Source organism: Ambystoma mexicanum, chromosome 11 (genome assembly GCF_040938575.1).
Source record: "Ambystoma mexicanum isolate Mex_15411 chromosome 11, UKY_AmexF1_1, whole genome shotgun sequence".
Taxonomy (NCBI): domain Eukaryota; kingdom Metazoa; phylum Chordata; class Amphibia; order Caudata; family Ambystomatidae; genus Ambystoma; species Ambystoma mexicanum.
The window spans coordinates 1,477,123,542-1,477,149,174 of record NC_090934.1 but is presented as its reverse complement, the minus strand read 5'-3'; the positions used below and the strand labels follow the sequence as shown (position 1 = coordinate 1,477,149,174).

General features: G+C 49.9%; 1 protein-coding gene across 1 annotated transcript in view; it reads right to left on the bottom strand.

Moving 5' to 3' along the window:
- FURIN (furin, paired basic amino acid cleaving enzyme) overlaps positions 1–25,633 on the bottom strand; it is a 369,732-nt gene that overhangs the window by 317,210 nt on the left and 26,889 nt on the right. The window contains exon 2 of the mRNA XM_069625185.1: positions 15,539–15,957. Within this exon, the coding sequence (XP_069481286.1) occupies positions 15,539–15,718 (180 nt within the window). The 5' untranslated portion in view covers positions 15,719–15,957. The remainder of the gene's footprint in view (positions 1–15,538; positions 15,958–25,633) is intronic.

Genomic DNA, 25,633 nt, shown 5'->3' with positions numbered 1-25,633 from the left:
CATGGCCTCCCATGGCCAGAAGGACGACCTAAGACTGAGCATTTCTACACGCATGAAAAGCTTGCACGTAATTCCCTTTCACGTGTACTGAACTGTTTACGTGCACAGATGGCGGCAGGGACTGAAATGCCTGGCTAGCCTAGTAAACATTGTGAAAACCTTAGTTTTCTTGGGGTGGTCTGGATGCTCTGGCGAGTGATTGTGGGTCTCCAGGTTGCCTGCGCCCAACCACATCTGCTGTCTGGCTGTGTGGTGGCGGTGGTACTTTTTCCAGGTTACCCTTCAGAATGCCATTAGACCAAGGGGGGTGCTGCTGTCGGACTGTTTGGCAATGGGCGCGTGGATTTGGGGCTCCATTGGCACACACCGGGGGTGTTTGTTCATTTACACACTCGTGTGGTGATGGAGGGGACAGGGGTTGTGGTTCCTTGTGTGCAAGGACCTTCTTTGGCCTGCTGCGCCTTCAGACAGGTGCCAGCTCTTGTGGACTGGTGCCTGCAGGGAGGGGGGGGGGGGGAGACTAGCTCCAGTAGACGCTTCTGGGGGAATTGTGTAGTTATTAGGCCTGGACAGAATGGGCTTAAGGGACCAGCCATAGCGGGGGTGTCACTAGGCAGGGGGCTGCTCAGGCTGGGGAGGAAAGCCTGGCTGCTGGCAAGGGATTGTTGGTGGGGATGGTTAGTGGTGCATGTTTTGAGCTGTATAGGATGATGTGGATAGGGGGGGGGGGGTTTACGGAGTAGCGTCAGGAACCATGGATTGCGTGGTGTAGAGGAGGCGGAAATTAAGGATCTTGCGCTGCGCACTGTTGCCACCTGCGCCGTCACTTGGTGGCTCGTCGCAGTGCGCAGGACTCGGACAGGGGAAGTGAAAAAATTCTCACATTACCATTGTCAAGACATGCCCGCTTTGGTTATATTGAGATCACTGTGGATGCTGGCCGGGGTGTGCGTGCGTGCAGACCCTGGCAGCGTGATGGGCGAGCATCGAGAGACCGGGCTCAGCTGAAGTTCCATCAGGCCGGTGTCACGTATGGGGACTCCGCAGGAGGACACAGGAACTGGAGAACAATTCGCCTGTAATTGCCCGCCTAGCGGTTCTCTTTCCAAAGCCAATTCCATTCCGTAAATGCTCTCCACTGACACACACCGACTTCTCTGGTTTAATAACATCTGCCTTCATCTGCTAACAAGGCACGGAGCGGCAATGCAGCGTTGCAGGACCGGCGCAGGGAAAGGGAACTAAGCAACATTAGATGTTGTGAAGGAGATGGGATTGGTGAAGCATGTCCTACTAACTGGTACTGTTCGTTCCAAGGTTTTCACCTTTCTACAGGAGGATCCAGAAAGGCAAGCCGGGAAATCGAATCTACTGGATTTAAAAGGCCTGCTCGCCCCATTCCCCGGCCCCACCTGAACGTTCACTTACCACGTTGCCAAACACAATCTTGCAAAGAAAACTACTCTGCAAGATCCTCATGTGGCGAGTAATCAAAAGCTTCAGGGCGGGCAGCTCCAGAAGGGGTCCTGAACCCACAGGGCAGACGTGTGGGTGTGTGCGGGTTCCGAGCGAGGCTTCCTCTGAACAAGAGGACACGCAAGCATGATCAACCAGAAAGATCAAAAGTCAATGAAGCAGGAGCCATTGCTACCGGCGCCAAAAGTCTCTACACCCAAGAAACACAAAGCAGTTCCAGACTAACCAAGTCTTTAAATCAAGAACAAAGCAGCTACAGGTTGGTGTCCAAGAGCAGTGTGAACAAAACATTGGTACAGAATTTTTAGTCAAAGAAATTGATGGAGGCCGAGTAATTTCCAAGTAGAAGCTCAAAGGGGTCATGTGCCAATGTGTTAATGACCCGGAAAAGCCCAAACAAAATCAGTACCCCGGAAAACAGCCAGGCGAAGCAGATTACACCGGATGTCCTCATCGGTGATGGCAAGTAAAGACTTTTACACACTTACCATATGCAAAAGATTTGATGACCAGACACTCCGCAGATTTTTTAAAAATACAGAATGGGCCACCCCAGAGGGTCTCTCAAAGCTGGCAAACGAGCACAGCCTGGGCAAAGCCTGGGCAAAAGTGCACCAAGGGACGAGCAAGGGCCATGCAAGCAGAGGAAGCGGTAATCAGAAGGTAGTTAAAATCGGGCTTTTACTGCAACGTTTTACCATTTACAGACTTGCCACAGAACTCACTTCACCTTTGCAGAAAGTGTGGCCCTTAAATTAAAGGGGGTGCGCGACGTCAGGAACAGAGTCCAGGCACACTTCCAGTGCACATGTTAAGGCCACCGTTGCAAGCTACCCACAAAGCATTGGCTGGAAGACTTGGGACCTTAGTTTAGTGAAACCTTGATCTGGCAAGGGCTCCATTTCACAGAACACTTTTCAAGTCTCCCCCTAACAAACCCATACCCACCACCCCCCTCCTCCTCCCCCGCCCCCTTCAACTTGCATACTGCCACTGCCATCACAGTGCACCAACGCCACGCTGCGGATTATGGCTGTGGTGCCACGGAGCAGGGGCACAACAAAACCTACATTGGTGGAGGGGGGGGGGGGGCTAACTGGTGATGGGAGGGGCACCCGAAGTGGATCACGGGAAGCGACGGAACACGACCTTTCACTGCTACAGAAAATAGGAAGTAGCATCACATAGCATTGTTCCCAAGTACACTACAAAAACTAATGTCATATACATTTCATACAAGAATGGATCGCCATATGTATCGCTAAGATCAGGGTGTTTAGGCCCATATTACCACATTACTGTGAATGCAAGCAGACGTCCATGACCAAATGATAATGATGTGTGATGTATTGCATAGCACTTACGCTTCAGTGCTTTATATAGAACAAATAAACAATCACTCAACCTGTGTTGGTACTCTCATCAACCTCAGAAGGATGAAAGGCCGAGATGGCTTTGCCGGTAATTTGAACCTGCATATCACACACCACCGCCGCAAGTGTCCAACCCACTCAGCCATCTTACCGGCTATATTACATGTCTGAATGTTCTCAAAGTCAGAAAGCAGATTACTGAACCCAATTAGCTGAATGGCGCTGCACACCTGCCAAGGAGTGGGGGCAGAAAGGAGGGCTAGATTCTTAACAGTATAAGCAAACTCCCGCGCTTTGCTAATTTCAAGAAGGCAGTAAAACCCACCTCTTAATCCTCGGGACCAAGCCCTCTCTTAGGCCCTCGTGTCCCTTGTTCGTCTCTCTGGGTGCAATCCCAGGCCTTGGGGCGTGATGCAGATGGAAGACATTAAATAAAGGCACACATTGTTCAGTCCCTTACTGGAGGGCGGCATCCGGGCGGAGTACCTTCCTGCGCGCTACGTGCACGGTCGTTCGTTTGAAGTCTGCTGCCACTCCTGGTTTCAAACAGGGCCGATATAGGAAATAAATAGAAAATTAATATTGCAGGTTTCCAACTACGGGGTGGTGGGGGGAGGGTCATGCGTGCTAAAAAAACAGACCTTTCAAGGCCCACGAGTGACTGTTGGCCACAGATACTAGTAAACACAAGGCGGCCATGGACCGGGTAAACCAGCTTTGAGAAGAGTAGGCCCCCCCACATTGCGTCACTGGCCAGCGTGCAGAATAGGGCCGACTAATGGACATGTTTATTTGTAAAGCGCCTCGACACAAGGCGAGTGTTTCAAGGCGACTAGTGCGGGAGCAGCAGTTTACACATTGCCCACAGAAGAGGGTGGGTTGGTTACGTAGGACGCAGCGCATTGGGAGGGTCGTGGGGGGCGGGGGGATTTGGGAGGGGGTGGTAGCGCGCTCTTTCAGTGGTGAAATTTAGCAAGGTTTCCCTGGTAACCATGGCGGCGGCAGGAGCACGTCTGTCAAATCTTTGTATATTGGGGGGGGGGGGGGAATTCATTAAATTAAGGCGGAGCCCACCCCCTCAGAAGATAACCAATGTCTGGGAAAGGCCCTGGGCGAGGCCTGCCCCTGCCCCTTTGCAGCCTTTGACCCCAGAGAGCGAGCGCACGTGCGTCTAGTGACCAGGCCGGGGCTCAGGGCAAACACTGCGGCCAGAGGGGGGGGGGGCGCACTGGATCGAGAGTCGAGGCCCCTCTGGCCGGTGGTCAAAGTACACACACTCTTCAGCTACTTCCCGGACCCGCAAATATCTTTTCTGGGTTTCTCCCCGCCTTTTCATGCCCCCTCCCCCTCCCCGCACACCTCCCGCGGAGGGCCCCGTGTCTGGGTGTTTGCTCTTTTAAGTGTTGACGTGGCAAGTATATGGGAAAGAATACGAATAAAACCGGCTTTACAAGCGCTGGTCTTTTCAAAGCGTCAAAAGGAGAGCGGGGCGGGGGGGGGGGGGGGGTGCGGGGGGTAAATTCAATACAAAAACAGGTCACGGCAGCGGAATTCCACAAGCTGGAAAGCGTGCGTATTCTCCGACCCAAAACAAAAAAAAAAAAAAACAAGCAAATGCCCAAACAGACAGGAAGGGCCAGTCCATTGGGAAAAGGAAACCATGCACAGTGGCCCTGGTGCCAACTGCAGACCGCCCCCCCCGCCCGAGGGCCCACTGGCAGGATCCCACACCTGGGCTCTGGCGCACCAACAGTTGCACTAGGAAAGGTCGGTGTAAGTGCACCGCCCCGCCCCCCTTTCAATTTCTTCCAATAAACGTAGCCACCCCTAGGGCTGACAATGCCCAACCGCAGGACAATAGCGCCTCAATCCAGGGCAGGGCGCCGGCACTGCCACCAGGCGCTCTGCAGGCGGCCGGCACGCGGACCATTAATGCGCCACAGAGGCTGCCAACCCAAGTCTCAAGCATTAGCAATGAAAGATCCATCTCGCCCTCAACCAGGAGCCATGCTCGTGGGACCGCACACTCGGTGCTTTGGCATAGAAAGTCCCCCTGCAGATGGATTCCATTATAGACCTCTCTCTCTTTCATCTCACTACAGACCTTGCCCCAGCAATGTACTCCATCAGAAGGCCATCAAATCACCGACACGCCAGTGATCCACTTCTCCAAGACCACACCCACCGTGCACGGTCAATCCCCGGCGCACACCTGGAGCCCACGCCCCTCCATTGCACAACACCTTTTAGAAAGGGACGCAACCCTGTGTGGGGGATCTTACCCCCTCCCCTCTCAGGTTCGGGAGTTTACCTCACTTGAGGCGGTGGGAGGGTGGCATCACCCATCTGACTAGGCAGGGGTTGTGAAAAAGGTTTTGACATTGGGAAGAATTACATTTGTGTTTGTGAGTAGTTTTTATTTAAACAGTACAAAATAAAACTGGCATATGAACACATTAGGAACGCATAATTTATAAAGGTGCATCACTGTTCTTCTAGAGAATGGGCCAGTAACACGAATGATCGGTTTCTGAGCAATCAGTCTCCTTACGATGACATATAATGAGATGGAGGGGTCAAAGTGCAGCGCTTTAGTGCCAAACCACTGCAGATGGTCTTTATGCCCCCACTGGTCAAAGTAGGCGGGACCAGCGCTACTCTACTTTTTTAAAATTAAGTTTTACTGATCCTATGCCTTTATTTTAAAAAGAAACCGTTCCGGTATCGTTTAGTTTTAAAATAAAAGTGTAGGAAGAAATTGAAACTTGCACTTCAGTGCACTGCCTGAACATCTGATTAACCAGCAGGTGCATTCGTTTGTGGGTTTGGATGGAGAATGGAGAAGGGGTTAGTGGGGAGAGTGGACAGGCCAGCAGGGAACTTAGTTCCACTACTTCTTTTCGTACACTTCGACCACTACACTGCTCCCACTCTGCGCGAGCCATGCTGGCCTCGAGCACAAATACCCAGCTTTTGGCAACGATGGCAGACTGGTTCTGACATCAGTATGCTTTCACCCCCCCCCCCCATATTTGGTCAAATAAAAACACTGTAGTATGATCAGTCTTAACGAGAAGGGTTTTGCCTTTCAGTGAAGTCTGAAAACGCAGTAGCACTTTGTGATCTGCCAGATGTTTTAATATGTTTATGAAGAGAAGAGACTTGGGGAGAGTGCGAGGGGGCAATTTCACTTCTGGTCTGACTGCTTGGAGGTGTGTTGCCCCAGCCTAACATAATTGTTGCCTGCGCTGGAAGGCTTGAGACCACTCACTCAGTCAGCATGCCCGTTTCATTCCATCATTGCAAAGCTTCAATCACACTACCAGAGGTTCCCACCCACCTGTGCTGCGCAACCCCTGAGAAATGCATGCAGCGGCCTCGTGTGCAGGCTTGCATGGAGTAGCAAGTAAATCCACAATGGCATTATTCTCAGCCGTTCCAGGATTCTGCTCAATGTGCAAATCCCAGATGGCTGATAGAGGGGGAGGCACCTGCAATGTGCACCCTTTCTTTTGGTGAGCATTCCACAGCAGAGTTTCTCAAAAGTGTCTGAAGCAACAAAGGAGCAATACTACGGTATTGTGCGCCGGCGGCACAGCTTGCAGCGGTTCTCTGCTATGAGCCAGTCGTCCAGGTGGGGGTGTATGCATGCCCTTTGGCACAAATGTGTGCTCATCAGTGCAAGTACCTTTGTGACTACACAGTGATGATGCTTTCCAAGTAGGTAGAACCCTGACTGCTAGAGCCCACCCCACACGAGAGAGATGGAAATATGAACGTTTTGCATGCCAAGAGTGTTCATGCAATGCCCTTTTCCAAGCAATAGAATGTCCTCTTGTAAAGAGGTGTATCTGGACTATACTTTAGCTAATTTGTTGGTAGGACGCAGATCCAGGACTGGGAGCATGGTAAGTTCTTCCTTCGGCACGAGGAAGTAAACGGAGGAGATTCGTTTTCTGTTCATGTGGAGGCACGTCTTCTACGACCCCCCTGGAATTAGTGCTTCTACCTACAATAATGGGGGGTGTTCTAGCATGTGTCTTTCTTGGTGAACGTTCTCCAGCATTGGTATGATAGGGCATTTATAACGCGCTTGTGTACACAAGTCTTCAATTATGTGAGAATCCACACAGTATCCATTTTAGTGCACAGTACCCACTTGTCCTCCGTTGGGCATAGCAGGTTATCCCCCCCATTGACTGGAAAGAAGACTCCAGGTATCCAAAGTCACGGTTTAGCTGCTGCTCCACCTTGGATTTGAGAACGGCCCAGGTTCCACTTCAGCAGCTGCTTCTGGAGTATTCATTTTTCAGCGATGTGGAGGGCACCATGTTTCGGGGCAGTCTTTTTAGCACGATGCTGGGATGAGCGTTTGGCAGCTTATTCAGAGGGGATGCGTACGTGTGGGATTTCTGGCTCCTCAATGGACTGTGGCCGTTTGTGTACTAGAGGAGTTGACGTCGAGAGTGCTCGGCTAATCTTTAGGCACGGAGGCCCTTATGCTTGTATTGGGTTCCGGCCCTCTTGGTGTTTTCCGGCACAAATACAGACAGTTGGTCCACTTAGCCTTCTGGTAAACGTGGTCAGTCTCCAGAGACTGCATGATGGTGGGCTCCATACAGATGGGGGCTCTAGGAACCTTCATGGTGCGCTTTTGTTTTAGAGTCCGGATGACTCCATCACCTCAGGGTCTTCTACCCCTCGTCCGGCATCTCTGCCTCAATGACCTCTTCACGCACTTCAAAGAGTCCGCTTTGTTGGCAACCTCCATGGCATAGAAGGACAAGCGCTGACGCTTGTAGCTTTTCGGGGTCTTTGGTTTACATTTTATGCTTGCTCTACCCAAACCATTATCCCCCAGCAAGCACTGGTTGTCCCCCCTCTGAAAGGCAACCAAAGGGACTAGGGCACATTTTAAAAGGAGCCTTCCCCATCTAAAATGGTGGTGCTGAGGCTAGAGACCAAAAGACTGTGTATGCTAATCATTCTCTAATAAGACGTGCCCTATCCCCCCCGACCCCACCAAAGTGTGCCTAGGAGTCAGAACGTGGCTCGAGAGAACGTTGCCTGTACCGCATTTTTCTTTCCTCCTCCACTTGAACTCGTCACGTTACCAATGTTCAAATAAAAATAAATAAAGCACAAGAGCATTATGGTCACCTTCAAACATACGTCAGACAGGATGGTGCCTTACGTCAGCTTGTTACCTTGGTCTTACCACCAGATGGTGTGTGTTGTGCGTTTGTTTTATTACTTATATTGCGCACCAGACCCAAGGGTAACCGGGAGCATTTTATACAACAGCTCAAAACTTTGTTACAAGATCACATGGCAAAAATAGATCAACAAGAATGATATACAACAAAATATACAGGAATATACAGCGTGTGGAGTGTAAAAGCATGTGTTCACGGTCCTAGGCAGAGATTCCTAGGCTTGAATATGTTCAGGCAGTAGATGATCTAAAGTGTGTCTGCATTTTTGATCCACGTTATGAGGTTGTGTCGGAAAGTGAGGTAGGGTTGGTCAGTCTTCAAGGTGGATGGTAGGGAGTTCCAGAGTTGAGCTGCTTTTACCTGAAAGCTGCAGCCGCCGACTTTAGTCAGTTTGACTGTAGGTATGGATAGGTTATTGGAGTTAGCAGATCTAGTAAGTCGTGTTGGTTTTAGTCTGGTGAATCTGGCAGAGAGGTACTGTGGTGCGGCGTTGTTAAGGCATTTGTGGACCAAAGAGGCAACTTTTAGTTGGATTTTCTCCTGAGTACAGAGCCAGTTGTTAGCTCGTCTGAGTGCAGAGATGTGGGCTCTCCTGGAAATGCAAAGTGCTGCCCTAAGCACGTTGGTTTGCAGATTTGGAATTCTTTTGATGACTTCCTTGTTAGCCCCAATATAGAGCGAGTTGCAGTAGTCCAGTTTTGATAACACGAGCGCTCTAGCGAGTGTGATGCAGCTATTGTTTGATAGGAAGGGTTTGCCTGCTCTTATCAATTTGCAGGTATAGGCGGTTGCTGAAGCCATCGCATTGACCTGTTTGTTGAAAGAAAGGGTGGAGTCAAGGTAGAAACCCAGAGTTTTTACCGCGTGGGCGGTTGTGATTTGGTCGTTGTCGATATTAAAAGAGGAATAGTTGGGGCCCAGTTTTTTGAGGGTGGGAGGTGTGCCCAGGATGATGATTTCAGTTGCGTCATCATTCAGGCATCGTCCGTGAGTGGCCATCCATGCCTGGATGATGAGATACACTCTGTTCACCAAGGCCAAATCCTTGTCGTAATCACCGGTAAGTGGTAGGAGAATCTGGGTATCATCTGCATAATTAGTGTAGGTGATACCAAGAAGGTCCAGATCATCGAAAAGGGGCTTAGTGAAGATGTTGTAGAGTGTAAGCGAAACACAGGATCCTTGGGGCACACCACATGTAATGGGGATGGAGTCTGCTGCCGCAGTGGTGGAGAAGACTCTCATTCTCCTGTTATTGAGGAAGGATTGGATCCATTTTGTGGCTTCTTCTGAGAAGTGCGCGGCTGTATCTAGGTGCCTGCAGAGGACCTTGTGGTCAACAAGGTAAACACATTGAAAGACCAGGAACACAGCTCTGCAAGAAGGGCAGAGTATGGCAGCCATTTTGAGTGCCAAAAGGCTGCCATAAGGTTACGCCAAAGTCCACAGGCTTCAGTTCTCTCAGGCTTTTTAAACGACCAGAGTTCTTATTTGATCCAGAAACCCAGTGGACAGGGTTTAAAACAGAAGTCAAACTACCTACACAACCGTGTCTCCCTGGCCAGCAAACCTGCATATGTAACAGTTGAGAAAAAAAAAACAGGACTCAGGATGGTTTACACAGAATTGGATTTAAAAAGTACAGATGAGGAGTCCAAGATTCCCCACAACACCCTGAAGATAGTTTAGAAAACATTAAGAAAGCTGCTGCAGCGGGAGGACCTGAGCAAGCAACTATTGAGATTGAGGCGGTCAACATGTCTGGAGAACTAGTTATTGCCAATTTCATCCTAGCAGTACTTCTTGCCCGAGTGAATGTAGGATTAATCAAGCAAACGCTTTTAATTTATTCTTTTTGAACAAAACAATTCTAGAAGATTGGACACCGTCTGCCTATTTCAAACATATCACCCGCATATGCTCCCAAGCCCGAAGGCGTTACGCACCAGTAGTCTGAGCATTTCTTCAATTTTAAAATAATTCTGAACCGGATGAGGATAGAATGACTCGTTATTCGAGCTGCCTGCGTGTACAGCGCAAGGTTTGGCGGAGGAGAACACAGCTTCATGACTGTAATGCACCCCTTTCCCAAGGCCTAGTGCCATCAAGGTTTAAAGATTACAGCCTAACACTCTTGCTGAAAAAACCCGGCCAGGATCAAAACGACTTGCAGAATCCTCACCGGATGCCAGAACTTCCATGGCCATGAAATATTCTGGAAAATGTTGCTACAGTCCAGCTCTGGCATCATGTTGACAAGTTTGCCCTATTAGAGCCCTACCAATCTGGTTTTCTGGTGGGATTCGGGTAACAGTCTCGACCGCGGTTTGGGTTGAACCTCTTCAGATATTTGAGGGCGAGATGGCCCTGCTGGTGATGTTAGTCTGTGGCATTTGATACCGTAGACCACAGCGTCATCAGAGAACGCTTAAGGAAATTTGGGAAGGCCTCGGACCATGCTATTAAATGGTTTGGTCCCTCTTGATCTGAACGTCAGCTGCAGGCTAAAGTGGGAGGATATTTGTCGGCCTCTTTGCCACTGGGGTGTGGTGTACCCCAGGGTTCGCATCTTTCGCCACTACTGTCGAGTCCCAGAATGCCAAATTAAACCCAGGTCTGGACTAATGTCTCTGGATCGGAATGGATAATGCTGGGTTGTACATCTGTATTTTCTTAGACCGACTCATCGCTTTACCAAAAGTAAGATGCCCGATGTGGGCTCCTACTAAGATTCCCAGGCAGGAGGGTTGGAAGGGGAGGGCATTTGTTGAATGTCGTCACTTCCTCAGAGCAGTTTCTGCATATACATTGGATCACACGTAAGATTACGCGGTTTAGCATAATACTACTGCTGTCAATGCAACCAGCAGGATGAGGCTAGGATTGGGCCAAGCCAGCAAACAACTGTTGTAGCGAAAAGTAACGCCTCATCCCCACAGCGGGGGCTTTAACCTTTAGCCCCTTCCAAGAATTTAATTCTAAACACGCAGGAGCAATTAGAGAAAAAAGTTTTGCTACCGGTCGGCCAAGCCGCTAAAGTGGACCCGGCTGCCTCGGTACCCGATTAATCGCAGGTTCACTTGAAGCTCATCAAGCAATTACAGGCAGGAATGCGCGCGCGCGCACACCAGAGAGATTAGCGTCAGGGACAGCTAATATTTAATGAGGGAACAGGCCGATCCCAGGATAGCCGGACTCCGGGAACTGCTGGCCCGGGATCAAACGCAGGGTGCCCACTAGGGGCTAAAGCTTTCCTCCGAAATGAGTGGGGGGCAGCCATCCAGCAAGAGCCCAAGTGCAATGGATCAGATCTTTGGGGGCAGGGGGTGCTGGGAGCGGGAAGGACTATACACTGAACTAAGTAGGAGCATGCAGGGTACGTGGGAAGGAAGCGCACATGGTACATGCAGACAATTGGGTCACACTGCCCACTAAAGCCAGCAAGCCCCAGTATTCTACACAAAACAAAGACACTGCTGCTGCCCCAGTCGAGCAAACTGGGCCACCAGATTACTGCAGATCATGGCGACGTCACAGGGATAGGTTGTAAGCGGGACTTGTGTACAATTTAACACAAACTAAGAGGCAATTCCCAGAATACCATTTCTTACCGGGAAAACCCAGGGCAAAAGAGCGAAGGCCAACTACACACCACAGTTTGGGCCGCATGATCCTCGAAAGGAAATAAAACGTCATAACATTAAAATAAATATATATTGTTTAATAGCCCACTTTTGGCAGCAAACTATTTGATTGTAGAGGAATGAGCTCAGCCGACCCAGGGCTGGATTCCAGGCCTCTGCCCCCTAAATCTCCCGCATAATGTATTGCAACCCTGCAGGAGGAGTGCTCAACAGTGTCGAAAGCTGCAGATTGAACACAGTCAGTCCCCCGACAATTTGTGGGTTCATGAGCCAACGCACGTTGTCTGCCATACAACCCACTTTGAGCTTCGGGAGGGTCTAAACTTTGCCGGATGAGACCAGCCAACCTCTTTCTTCCCAACCTCTTGCTTCCACAAAACCCTGCAGCCGTCACACCACAACATGTTGCAGAAGTTTGCTTGGAAAAGGCAGCAGGAAGCCAGGTCGGTTCTAGAGGGGGTTCCTTTAGCAATGGTCAGATTAATGTCCACCCCATACACTACTCTTCCTACTTGAAGAGTAGAGTGTATTCCATTCCCAGATCTTGCCAGAGACGGCCGTCAACAATTTTACCACTTCTTGCTAGATACAGCTCTGGAGTTTGGTTTTCATTTCTGAAGCTAGGGCTTGGCCCCCATACTTCTGAGGTTTTGCTAGGTCTGCAAAAACATACGGGGCTTCACTCATGTTGGGACTCGGGGCTAGCTAGTCTTTTGGTTGTAGCCCCCGAGCTTCTATCCGGGGCTACAACCAAAAGACCTGGCGATATAGGCCCATCAGCCTCCCCTAGCGACGCCTCGGTTTTAAATCATGAATTATAAAAGGACTCTGATGCTTAGGGCAGGAGAGCCAAAGAATTAATCAGATAAAACTTTGAGGGTAAAATTGGGTTGGGTCCCGAGTTAGTTTCTTTTAGCACAGAGTAGACGGGACAGACGGGTTGTTTGGCAGCTGCTGCGTAGTGTATTCTCGTATTGCTTTCATGATTACGCGTTTCACGTGTTTACAAGGTAGCTCTTGAGCCAACTTGGCTCTGTTGTACACAGCAACTTCTTTGCTGTAATCGAAGAGTAAAGTACCAGCTGTTGCGGTTCTTGCGCCTCCCCGAGCTGGTTGCATCCATTGGAACAGACTGGAAGAGGTCAGTGTAGGGTTCTATGACTGCCGCTCTTGGAATCAGCTTCAATCCTCGCCACTTGGACACTGCCCAGTCACAATGCCAGGATTGTTGCGAGTAGTGCAATCTCAGAGTTCAACAAAGGTAGCTGTCGCCCCTCTCTCGGAAAAACAAGGCATGATAACCTATTCAGTGGTTGTTAACCACATTGAGAGTTCGGAGCCATCTCAGAGAGGACCATCAAAATGGCCGAACCACCGAGAGGAGTCCGTTTATCCGAAGAGAAAATACGGCATACATTGTGCCCCTTATTTTTAGGTTGGCCCCATCAACAGCTTCAGTGCCATGAGCGACAAACTGTCCAGATTGCCCGTTCACTTGTTGGCACGGCACTTCATCCAGTAATTAAAGATGCCGCACAAAATTAATGTACTTAATTTTATTTTAATTGTTCATTTATAACACACTTAATACCAACGAGGGATTTCCAAGCGCGGGATCAGGATTCAAACCCGTGTTGTCTTGCTTCCAAGACAAACGCGTTCAGAATATTTTCAGCAAGTGTATCGAGCAGGTTTGCCGTGCGACCCTGGGCTTTCAGGCGCGTTTGATGTTGCAGGGATCATCTGGTGAAAGGTTACACTTGATGCGAATGCAATCAGAATTTGACGGTCCACGTGGACTCTCACAACCTGAAGCCTGTTGCTGAAGCCGTCTCGCTCCGAGCTACACGGTCCCGGCTGCACAGCAAGAAGAAATGAAGCAGACGTGCAAAAAGCGAGAGAAAATAGCTTTGGAAAGGAGGTGGTGCGAAGGTTGGAGTTTTCCCTCCTGCTAATTAAGAGAAGGATTGGAGTACTAAAATACTAAAAGGCTCACTTTTTATGACCAACAATGATCTCGGAGACCTGCTGGCAAACTGCCTCTGGGGTGCCACTCCATTCACTGGGGTTGGGGGCTTGGGGGGGGGGGCGCGGGATGGTTATTATACAGATGCCCGGATCTACGCTGTAACCAACCCAAAGTCGACAAATTCCTAGCTTGGAGGCCTACACTGTACCAGTGGACAACACATGCCAGGATGGTCAATGGCGGACCCACCCCTACCCGGCGAGTGAGTCGCTGAATGCTCACCTCTCGCACTGACGGCGACCTAGAGCAACATGTCAGGCCAACAGGATATGCAATCATGTGCTTTGAGAAGATTTCACACACCCTTAAATATTTGCATGAATAAAGGAAGAAAAGGCTTCGTGTGCACGTGTCATGGGTGCTTAGCACATATTGTTAAACATACATCATCATCATCGTAGTGCGCAGCAGTACTGGCCCCAAGAGCACGCGTCTAAATGTTGCCTCCTCCATCTCTGTCTAGAGTCTACTGGCCGTGCTCGGCACAGTCACTACGGAAAGAAAAAGGAATCGCGTGTGCTCTCCTCCCCTTTTTACCTAGAGTTTACCACAGGTGTGTGGCGCACCCACACTTTACATTTCTCAGGCACAAAGCATAGGTGCTTTTTTCCAAAGCATCTCGCGCAAGAGCACGACCAGAACACTCAGATCCAGCGCCAACACTCATCTCCACATATGACTCCTCATAACGCTGGGAGCAGGCAACGCTAGCTTCCCCACAGCAGCTCCGCGTATTTGGAACGCACTTCCCGCTTACATTAGTAACGAAGCTTCCTTCCCGAAGTTTAAGAAACTACTTAAAACCTGGCTGTTTAACAAATACTAACAACGCAAGCTCAACCCTGTATCTCTCCTCGGGCTGCTTGGCATCCAACCTGCCTCTACCTCACGGGCTAGTTGTAACCCTCCCATCCCTTTGATTTCTATGTTACTGTACAAAATGCCTAAGAACGTATGCAACTGCCCAAGAACGTATGCAACTGCCCAAGAACGTATGCAACTGCCCAAGAACGTATGCAACTGCCCAAGAACGTATGCAACTGCCCAAGAACGTATGCAACTGCCCAAGAACGTATGCAACTGCCCAAGAACGTATGCAACTGCCCAAGAACGTATGCAACTGCCCAAGAATGCCTAAAATGCAAAACCAAAGCATTTATTAGACCTCGAAGAATATACAAGTCCCTCTCAGGACCAGCATTAAATAAAATAAAAAAATAAAATAAAAAGTGTATAATTTCACAATTGGCCAGGTTGTCAAGAAAACATTTTAGGTGGTACTACTGCCGATCCAAAACAAAACAACAAACAAACAAAAAACCTCAAGCACACGGCACCCAGATTGTAGGTCCAACTAGTCCACAATGCAAGCAACAACCGAAACAAGGTTAAGTGTTTACCATCAAATCTACATGCAAGTGGGCACCCACCACCAGAACCCTTTGCCCGCAACCTCAAGCCAAGAGCTTACAAAATTGAAAATCATTTACTTCCCTTATGGGATAAAAGTTCAACTTTGATTCTCTGTGTGAAAGGGAGGAAGCATATTTACTGCCCCGGGTGAACTCTAACCCCAAGGGTTCACAAGGGTTTATAGTTGGTGCCAACAAGCGTAAAAGTAGCTTGTGAAGCACAACAAGAGTGGCATTGCTAGGCGTCCCTAGCACAAGTGCACAACCCACCTCCCCCAACTCAACAACACACAAGCGCATGTCACCCCCCTGCACTCAAGGTGATCTGCCCGCTCCCATATCAGCCTCATGCTGGAAAGCGGGCATTGCTTGCCACCAATGCACTGACCTGGCCATGATTGATGAAGCCGTACTTGGCAGCTATCCGGTGTGCCTCCTCCGGACCTCCAGGTATCTGCACCGCCCACGTGTTTGTGTAAACCTTTTGTCCCAGGACCACCTCAACGAACAGCGAGAGTCCACTAACAGAGGTCCACAGAACAAGGAGCAAAGCAGGCGTTCGCTCCATGAGAAGGTTGGGCGGTCTCGGGTGGTGAACAATTCAGGGTGAAAAGCCTCCAACGCCTTCACCAGACAAGCGGGGTCTCTCCGTATCCAGACTGTGTTCCCGCAGATCTCGGCCAGTCATGGAGCTCATGTGGGTGGTCTCGGCAGTCACATGGGGCAACAAGGAAACTGCAGTGATGGGACTGGATTCGATGAAGCAGGCGGCGTGCAAAGGCAGCAAATTCTGGCCTTTCGCTGTTCCTAAACAAGAAAAATACTGAATTAAACAATTGGAGAGATCTGTCCCTTCAAAGCATTCCCAGAGACTAGCGCATGCGTGTCCCATTCCATGCAGGTCATCCATTAGGTCAGACTTCACTAGAATTAGACGACGCTTAGCACAGAAGGACAACTGCGCTGCGTCCAATTAAGCGGGACTCGAGATGGGTGCCCCCTGGAGGGGGACACAGCACCAACCAGATGCACTGTATGTCATAAGTGATAACATGGAAACACTAGCGTTAAAATCACTAACTCGGCACAAAATTCCATGTTCCACTGGAGCCCGCCAACCGCCCCCCCCCCCACTCCCAACATCACTCTCCCGCTCCTCCACCAACCTCCATCCTGTGGGCTCACAAGTCCATAGCGCCCCAACTCTGCATTCAAGGAACAGCCCCTCTGAGACAACCCAATGCTGGAGTCAACAAACACACCCAAACCCTACATGTCATGACCCCCCCCCCCCACACTCTGCACTTCCTCCAAAGAGAAGAGGGGCCCTAACTACACAGACCGCCTGGTGCTGCCATGGGTCCGGGTGGCACCTCTGCCATTGAACATTTTCCTCTAAAACAAAGCGCAAATGGTGGGAATGTGTGTGTGTGTGTGTGGGGGAATGTGTGTGTGTGTGTGGGGGAATGTGTGTGTGGGAATGTGTGTGTGGGAATGTGTGTGTGGGAATGTGTGTGTGGGAATGTGTGTGTGGGAATGTGTGTGGGGGAATGTGTGTGTGGGGGAATGTGTGTGTGGGGGAATGTGTGTGTGGGGGAATGTGTATGTGGGGGAATGTGTATGTGGGGGAATGTGTGTGGGAATGTGTGTGTGTGTGGGAATGTGTGTGTGTGTGGGAATGTGTGTGTGTGTGGGAATGTGTGTGTGTGTGGGAATGTGTGTGTGGGAATGTGTGTGTGTGTGGGAATGTGTGTGGGAATGTGTGTGTGTGTGGGAATGTGTGTGTGTGTGTGGGAATGTGTGTGTGTGTGTGTGGGAATGTGTGTGTGTGTGTGGGAATGTGTGTGTGTGGGAATGTGTGTGTGTGTGGGGGAATGTGTGTGTGTAGGGGAATGTGTGTGTGTGTGGGGGAATGTGTGTGTGTGTGGGGGAATGTGTGTGGGGGAATGTGTGTGTGGGGGAATGTGTGTGTGTGGGGGAATGTGTGTGTGTGGGGGAATGTGTGTGTGTGGGAACGTGTGCGTGTGTGGGAACGTGTGCGTGTGTGGGAACGTGTGCGTGTGTGGGAACGTGTGCGTGTGTGGGAACGTGTGCGTGTGTGGGAACGTGTGCGTGTGTGGGAACGTGTGCGTGTGTGGGAACGTGTGCGTGTGTGGGAACGTGTGCGTGTGTGGGAACGTGTGCGGGAGCGTGTGTGGGAACGTGTGTGTGTGTGTGGGAACGTGTGTGTGTGTGTGGGAACGTGTGTGTGTGTGGGAACGTGTGTGTGTGTGGGAATGTGTGAGTGTGAATGTGAATGCGTGTACACGCGCTGCATTCACATTCTGCAGGGGGCATTGAGGGATTGGTATAGGAGTGCAGTTTCAAGGGTTAGGGTGGGACACCCACTGTCTGGTTGAGGAAATCCTACTTTCTACAACAAAGAGATGTACAGCGAGTGGCGCGGCCATGCAAAGAGGGGCGCAGCGATGCAAAGAGGGGCGCAGCGATGCAAAGAGGGGCGCAGCGATGCAAAGAGGGGCGCAGCGATGCCTCCCAAGTGCCATTTAGTTGCCTTAAGAATTTCCATAACGCACTGGTTCAGAATTTGGTGGATTCACGTGGGGGCAGGGAGGATCAATTCAGATCGTGTTTTGTTTTTTGAGTGGGTAAAGGGATACACAGAATAGGTCATCCTACGATAACGGGGAGCAGTGGTAGGGTGATCAGACGTCCCGGTTTTCCCGGGACAGTCCGGGAAAATCACCCTCTGTCCCGGGAGTTTTTTCATTTTAGAAACCCCATCCAGGGTTTTAAAATTGTACTTTTTTTTCACAACACTTTCAGAATGTTGAAGTTGGCGGATTGGCTCGAACCCCCAACCTTTCAGGTACAAATCACAACACGTACTGCCTGTGCCACAGAGACTGGCTTGGAAACGTGTGTCCAGCAAGCCACGTTATATCAATCAGAGCAAACGCCTGTCTGCACAGATGAGATCATATACAGTTTATAGAAAGGAGAAGTGCTGGAAATAGGATTGGGTGGTGGCTGTGGGGGCGTGTTGGGGGAGGGGTGGTAATTAGTGGGCTGCGATGGGGTAGTCCCCCTTTTATGTTGTTGGTCGTCCCGGTTTTTCTTTTTGGAAATCTGGGTCACACTAAGCAGTGGTGATGGGTGGTTGGAAGGCAGAAAGAGCGCGCCAAAAAGCACGGATGTCACCTGCCCAATGGAAATCCATTAGCCATCATTTAGCCGATTGCCTGAAGCAAGCATTTTAGTTACAGATAGTAATTCAGACTCGAACACACGTAGCAGTGATGGGCACTGCGGCAAAGTCCCGTGTGGCCCACTTCTGGAAACTTCCTTGAGAGGGACTGCGTGGGTTGGGTGCCACATTCAGCAAGTGGCTGACGTGACGGGATAATGCACCGATCACTCTCCCTGACTCGGAGCTGCCTGGCAGGACCAGTCACCCAGAGCCACCAGGCACTGTAGACAGGAAGGCCCACCTGCTATACCCTCCTCAGCTCAGGTCAGAGAGTCAAGACCTTCAAATCTTAAGAGGACACGATTGGCAAGACCCCTGCAACTCCCTGGAAATGCAAAGCAACTGTTTGTGAATTGCAAACCTCGCCAACAGCCACTCACTTTCTAAAAAAAATAAAAAGGAAAAGCTACACAAGTCCCAATCCCGCCCCCAGTGCACGGACCAGGTGGCACCCAGGGTGGGGACCCTAGGGAGCTCGACCAATGACAAAATTACTCTAGCCTACAAGCCCGGGTGCAGACCCTCATCCAGAATCCCACCCTGGGGCAGCAGAGAGCTCCCCACAGAAACTAAGCAGCCCAGTCTGGGTGTGTGGGCTGCAAAATTGGAAAAAGGCTGGAAGGGTGGAGAGTGATGGAAGGAGGTGTGGCAGAGGTGCCAAGAGATGACGTTGGCAGTGGAGGAGGAAAGTCCACTTGTAAAGGAGAGAATAAGAGCAGAACTGGCCAGGGTGGCGCAGGTGGCACAAGGAGGCGGGTGCTATAGGAAACAGCCAATGCTGAACTGGGAGGGGGGCAAAGGATAGGTGGGGAGTGAGCACTGGTAATCACAGAAGCAAAGGAGGGGAGGACACAAGAACAAGGCGTCTACATACAATGAGTGCGAGAAGGAGGAAGGGCTTTAGGTTTACAGATGATCGGGAGGAAGGAGAAGGCGGACTAAAGGGGGCTGGAGCTTCCTGGAGCACTGACCCATGTGGTGGCGGAAAAACCATTCAGCGAGAGTTCCGAGGAGACACATCATGCTAGCGACGGCTCAGCGAGGTGGGCAGTACTTCCTACTAAACAATCCAAGGTGCTAGTGGTCTATTCTTCTGACCCCTAGGTCACCTGACCCCTAGGTCACCTCGCTGAGCCGTCGCTAGCATGATGTCCATGTCAGCTGTTGCACAATTAATAAAAAGGTGTGAGACCACCCCAACCCACCATTGATAAATCAGCTTGGAATGAAACCACCTTAAAGAGGATTGGCTGGATTCTTGTTGGGATAAGACTTCCAAGTTCTCCGCACGGGGGTGGCGATAGGGATTGGGTTTCCAAGTAGGGAGTCCCTGTACTATTAAACATTGGAAGGGACTGGCTGCTATATAGCCGGACGGCTGCAGGACACTGGTACCCAGAGCTCTGCTTGCTGAAATGGCAAACCTGCCAGTGTGTCCCCCAGACAACCTTCCCAGTTGGGAACGGCAGACAATGGACTCCACTTTCCCCAGACACACTAGCCATGGTCTTCAAGCACCCCAGGGATCCAAGAAGTATCCCCCCTGGCTCTCTGTGCATTGCAGAAGTCCTCGAGCACCTCCAAGCTCTCAGACTCGGTATCACCTGCTGGTTTCAGAGCTTCAAACTGTAGCCAAACTGCAATGCTCCGTTGAACCCAATCGAGCCAGCTCGCTGCCGAAATTAAACCACAGCACCGAGCAACCGTTGTGCGGACCAAACAAATGGATCTGCGCATCACCGCTTGGGACGCGCGCTTGCAAGACTCGAGCCATGGAGTCTTGCAAAATTGCACCACGTTGCGGAATCCTGTCAAACCAGCTCCCTCCACCTTCTTGGCGCACTCAAAAGCGCCCAGAAGCCCGGCTTAATGCAGTGAAGCCCCCGAAGACAACATGAAGTCATCTACAGTGTCTGCCTTCTGAGGGCCACAAAGCAACTTCTGAAATATGTTCAATGATGTTTGGAGTGTCTGGTAGTGGGGGAGGGGAAGGAAAGCACAGCTCTGGCACTAAAAGCCGTTCAACTTAACGTAGAAATATAGGGTTCTTTAGTGGTGAACACTCCCGTCCCCTGCACACCTTCTTAACTGAGATCAGTCAGCAGTAAATGGACCAGTCATGGCAGTATGTTGCATTGCATATGCAATTTTGATCAGCAATTAGTCTTCATCGACATTCAATTACAGAGAAAACACCCGCTACAATTATTTAATCAACAAAGGAAAAAAAAAAGTTTAAAATAGGAGCTCGACGAATTTCAGGCTAAGCACTTCCTCAGGAGCAATTGCCTTTGAGGATTTCTAATTCTACACAAAATGTGTGATGTCGATGAAGACTAATTACTGAATCATAATTGCATATGCAATTCAACATACTGCCATTACTGGTCCATTTACTGTTTGACAGATCGCAGTTAAGGTGGTGTGCGGGGGAGGGGAGCAGATGCGCTGGGGAGGGGAACATTTCTACATGCTTCTTCTATGGGCTCTGCCCCAGTGACATTCAAGACCCCAGTATTCAATTTAGAAGACATTCTTGAACTTGCACACCTTCGTTCTTCACCAAGACTGCTCTTTTCACCAAAAGTCTGCATGTACTGTTCACTTCATTACAGCGGTGGTGAATATAGAGATCTGTATATATAAAGCCAAAACTCTGTTAGTCAGCTCCTAAAAGAAATTCCACACCGTTCCACCAATCTGCACCACATTTTGTAGTTACCCGTAAGGCCCTTCCGCACATTACTGGCTGCATGGCATTTGCACACGCCACCCCTTTCCCTGGATTCCAGCCCCTTCACACGAGACGATTGCCTGAAATTGGCAAATCATCAATGTGGTCGTAGAAGGACCGTACAAAGCTCATTTTAAGCGTCTCGACACAAGGAACAAAACTCAATGGTTGAAAACCACATTTCAATGCCCTGAGAGACCCCTTCCCAAATATTTGCACTGCACCACGCCAGGGTGAGGTGAGCAAGTGCACAGAATGTCCCAGTATGCTGCAGGAAGTCAACTCTCGCCTCCCCTCCACGTCTGCTCTGGGGTATGTCAGCCAGCAACACGCACCCATTCTCAGTGCAGAGTGCAAAGTACATCAAGCGATAAGCGACTCAGGACAGCGACCTACAGGATTATTGCTTTTCAACAAATGATGAGTGTCATCATGCGAGTATACAGAACCTGTGCGGAGTATGGGTACATTTCGCTAGTAGATCTTAAGTTTACTAGTTTGTTTGTCCTTGAATGTCTACAGAGCCTTGATTAGGCATTTGAGTTTACACCCCTCTGGAACATGCATATGGTAATGGATGGGATTACACCAGAATAATTTGGAGTCCAAATAACCGAACTCAAGAAGATGGCAACTACTGTTTTATTAATTATACAACAACCATCAATGGACGTACGCTCAGTCACTCAATGATCTCCACAAAAAATACAATTCTTATACTAAATATACGCAGCAATAGTGCAAAACCCATCAAGGGTCGGGATTGGTCAAGGGAAATATCTAGACATACATTTGTATAGAAGCTAAATTTGTTCTTGGCTTACCAGGTGGACAGCTTATACCCATCTCTTAAAATATTTGGTACACAGTTGCTCATTGGTTTTACAAGCTATAAAAGTCCTTAGTTATACAGACTAATACAATTGGATGGCACGCTCCTGCCATGTCTGGCACAATCAGTTCATTTAGCAGCACGTAGGCCCAGACCCAAGTGTAGGGCGAAAGGACATGAAGCTACCTCTCCCCCCCAATTATCCCAGCATCTCTCATCGCCCATGCCTTCTGCCATGGAATTGTCTTTGTACTTTGTCTAATAGAGTATTCTCGTCCTCGGACTGCACGTGACCGAGAGCACTCGCTATCTGTCTGGAACTTCAAGTTCAATTTCCATCCTTGGCTCACATGACAAGAGACCACCATCTGGTCAGTTTTGCAGATTTTAAATGCTCTAAATGAATTAAAACTTGGCATCCTTCGTGTCCTTTCTTGCACATTTAATGTGAGAAGATTCATCCTGCAGACTCGTTCTTCAGAGTAGATAGCGGACCTCGATTTCTATGGTCTCGACTTCAGGCCAGAACCTCGCCACAGAGCTCCATGAGCCTATTATTCTGTGGAGATAGTACACCCCCCCCCCCCGACCCCCTCTCCCTTCAATGGTCCTGGCTTACTTGAATGTCAGGTTTCTATACAATGGCGGCTTCGCCTGCATTCTTCTCATAGCTAGCCTATACGATGACTTGATCAACCTTTCGTTTCAGTGTCTGTACATTCATTGTACTTTTGTTTTCCGTAACATTTTGTGCACGCGTAATCTTCTTCTTTACACTTGAGAGTTTGCTTGGTTCTTTACTTCGTCATTAGTTTCTTCAGGATCCACCTATTATCTTCAGTCAATATCGCGAGACGTCGTGCACACTTTATGACGTCATCAGTCATTTGCTTAGTCCTTTCTCATATTCCTTCAGGGAGCTCCTCCTGTAGGCTGCATCACTTCGAAGGTACATTCGATAGGGCAGCTCCTTTCAGATCCTAACAGTATTGGACCAATCTCATGTCTCCAATACACAGGAGTTGGGGGGGGGGGGGGGGGGGATCTCCTGCAGATGTACACAGCTGCTCCTCTAGACTTTACTTTCATTCTGGCACTTTGCGTAGCATTGTTGTTCTGGACCCTGTCGTGTTGGCTTTCACCCTTCCAGAGTACAGCCTGCCCTCACCCGTCCTACCTCACGGAGGTCAGGAGGTATGCCAGTGTTGCCGCGCCACTTTCCCCTTCATCACAGAGAGAACGGCTGGCTTAGTAGGAGAGTAGGCAGAGCAGGAGTTTAGAAAGCACTACTCAAGCAGATCAGTAATCCTTTGATAAAGCTGCCGGGCGCAACATTTGGACTCCCCACTAGTCGCTGGCTACTGATATTGGACTCTTGGCGATTAAAAGGTGGTGTGAATGTATAGAATTAAGGTGCTGGTCACTTTTTATGGCTGGCTAGTAGCTTCCGACTTTGCCACCTGTACACAGCTGGACTGACGCTACAATTGCCTTAAGCCTGACCTAAGAGACCGGGGGCACAGCTGGGGAGAAGGCCGTCCGTTTTGGTTACATTGAGGTTGGGCCCACCTTGTATACAGACCCCAAGTAAAGTCCTAGAACTACATGAAAAGGCTTCAATAAACAGCAGGGCTGTAAATGAAGGTGCGTCTGTTTGCAGAAGGGAGTCACTGGAAAGCAATACCGGATGTTTCCAGTTGGGGTTAAGAAAGAGGTACTGGGCTGCCTTCATTTCCCTGGTGAGGGTTTGAGTTAAGAGGACGTGCCAGTCCACAGAGCCACCTAGGACAGCAGCTCTGCCTCGTGCGGACTGCGCAGGCGCTCTGGCGAGCTATTTTCTGGCTGACATTTGCATAACAAACAGTGTTGTGTGCATTTTAAACAGAACTATGAGGCAACATTTGTAAGCGGAGGATCTCAACATTTGCACAAAGTGCTGTCATCCGCAAGACTGCAGATTAGTGTAAAACATTGCAAACACGTCTACACATTTAGGAGAAAAATGCAAGTTTAAACGTTCCTATTTTTGGAGAGGTTTGCTCTTGCAATCAGACACCTGTTATCAGACGCCGTGCCCTTACTGGGAAGAAGTGGCCTGGTGATGCCAGACTTCATCAGGCAATTAGGAAGCCCAGAATATTACACAAGAGCGAGACACCACAGTGGCAGCACACACCCTGTTTATGAAAGGCTCACAGCGGCACGCAGCCCCTGTGTAAGCCGCTCACAGCAGCACGCAGCCCCTGTGTAAGCCGCTCACAGCGGCACGCGTTTCCATTATGAATTTTAGCATCATCAACGTCTGAAACTCTTGGAGAACCATCTCTGGAAGCACCTCAATACCTTCCTATTTGCTTCTGCCTGCTCTCTTCCTCTCCCCTGCTGATCTCCTGTCTGATACTGCACTGGTTACCTGCCCACCCTCTGAACCACGGGCCCAGGTCTCTGTCCTCCAAGCTGCACACCTGCACTGCCTCCTGGCAACCCTTGCACTTGGGCCTGTATCTGGAACTCTACATTCCCCCTACCTGCACCTTTGGACACCTGCTGTCTGCACTTACCCTTGCACCTGCCTCCAGCTGCCTGCACTTCTTGTTCTTGTTTTGGTCCCATGTAAAGCACTGCCCGCTCCCCCTTGCCCCTCCCCCCCAGTTGCACGATCTCTAGTTCACCTGGCCTAGTAAGATCGTTGCCTCTGTCCTGCCTCGCCCCCGCCCCCCTTGCCTCGCCGCGCCTTGACACTTGTTTATAGGCGCGTTACCAATGTCATATCACAGGGAACAACCTCAACCAGAGGACACAGGAAGTAGGGTGGACCAGAGACATCCAGCTCAGACTCCAGAGTGAAGGGGCTACAATACCAGGCATCCCCTCCACATTCCAGAGCTTGTAGTGGACCCCCCCTAGCTGCCTGATGCAAAAACAGTGCACTCTTTTTTTTTTTTTTTAACCAAAACAAAGCACACATGTCTTGGACTTTCATAGTGCACAGCTGAGACTTCTTTGCGGTTGATGAATCCAGTTTGGTGTTCTGGTGCTGGGTTCTCTGGCAAAGGGGGGGGCATTCTACACAAAGGTGTTATTGAAATACTAAGAAAAATCCCTACCTCGCCTTACACTAAAAGAGTTTACCCTCTCTAACAGAACTCTAACTAGGCTGCTCGTCGTCCTGGTAATTCGTCGAAAGCAAAATGTCTGTCCCCTGTCCAAAAACTAGTCTACTCTGACCCTCCCACTAATCAAAAAAGGATTCAGCAAAAAAGAGGCTCCAGGGAATATCTCCCTTGTCCTGGCCTGGCTGGCTCAGCCCCAGCGATCAATTTTCTAGCCTATTGGAATAGTTTGGATTAGACCTTGCGATTCCTCAAGGGGACTACTTGGTATTTCTTTAGCTGCTGTTCAGTCATTCCATCTACTCTGCTTTAGCAAACTGCTCTTCCTGCTATTATGACAAGGGAGGCCATTCCCATACGACTTTTGGCGTTTCTTAGGGTTGCCCCACACACTGAAATGAGGGAGATTACTCCCGTAGTTCCCCTGAGCTTCACAGTTTTCCCCAATTCCCCGGACCACTCCCAGGTCTCCCACTGCTCCAGTTACCCCTGCCTTGGCGGGTGCACGTCACTGGTTCTTCCTGGTGTCTCTCCTGTAGATGTCTTCAGCATTT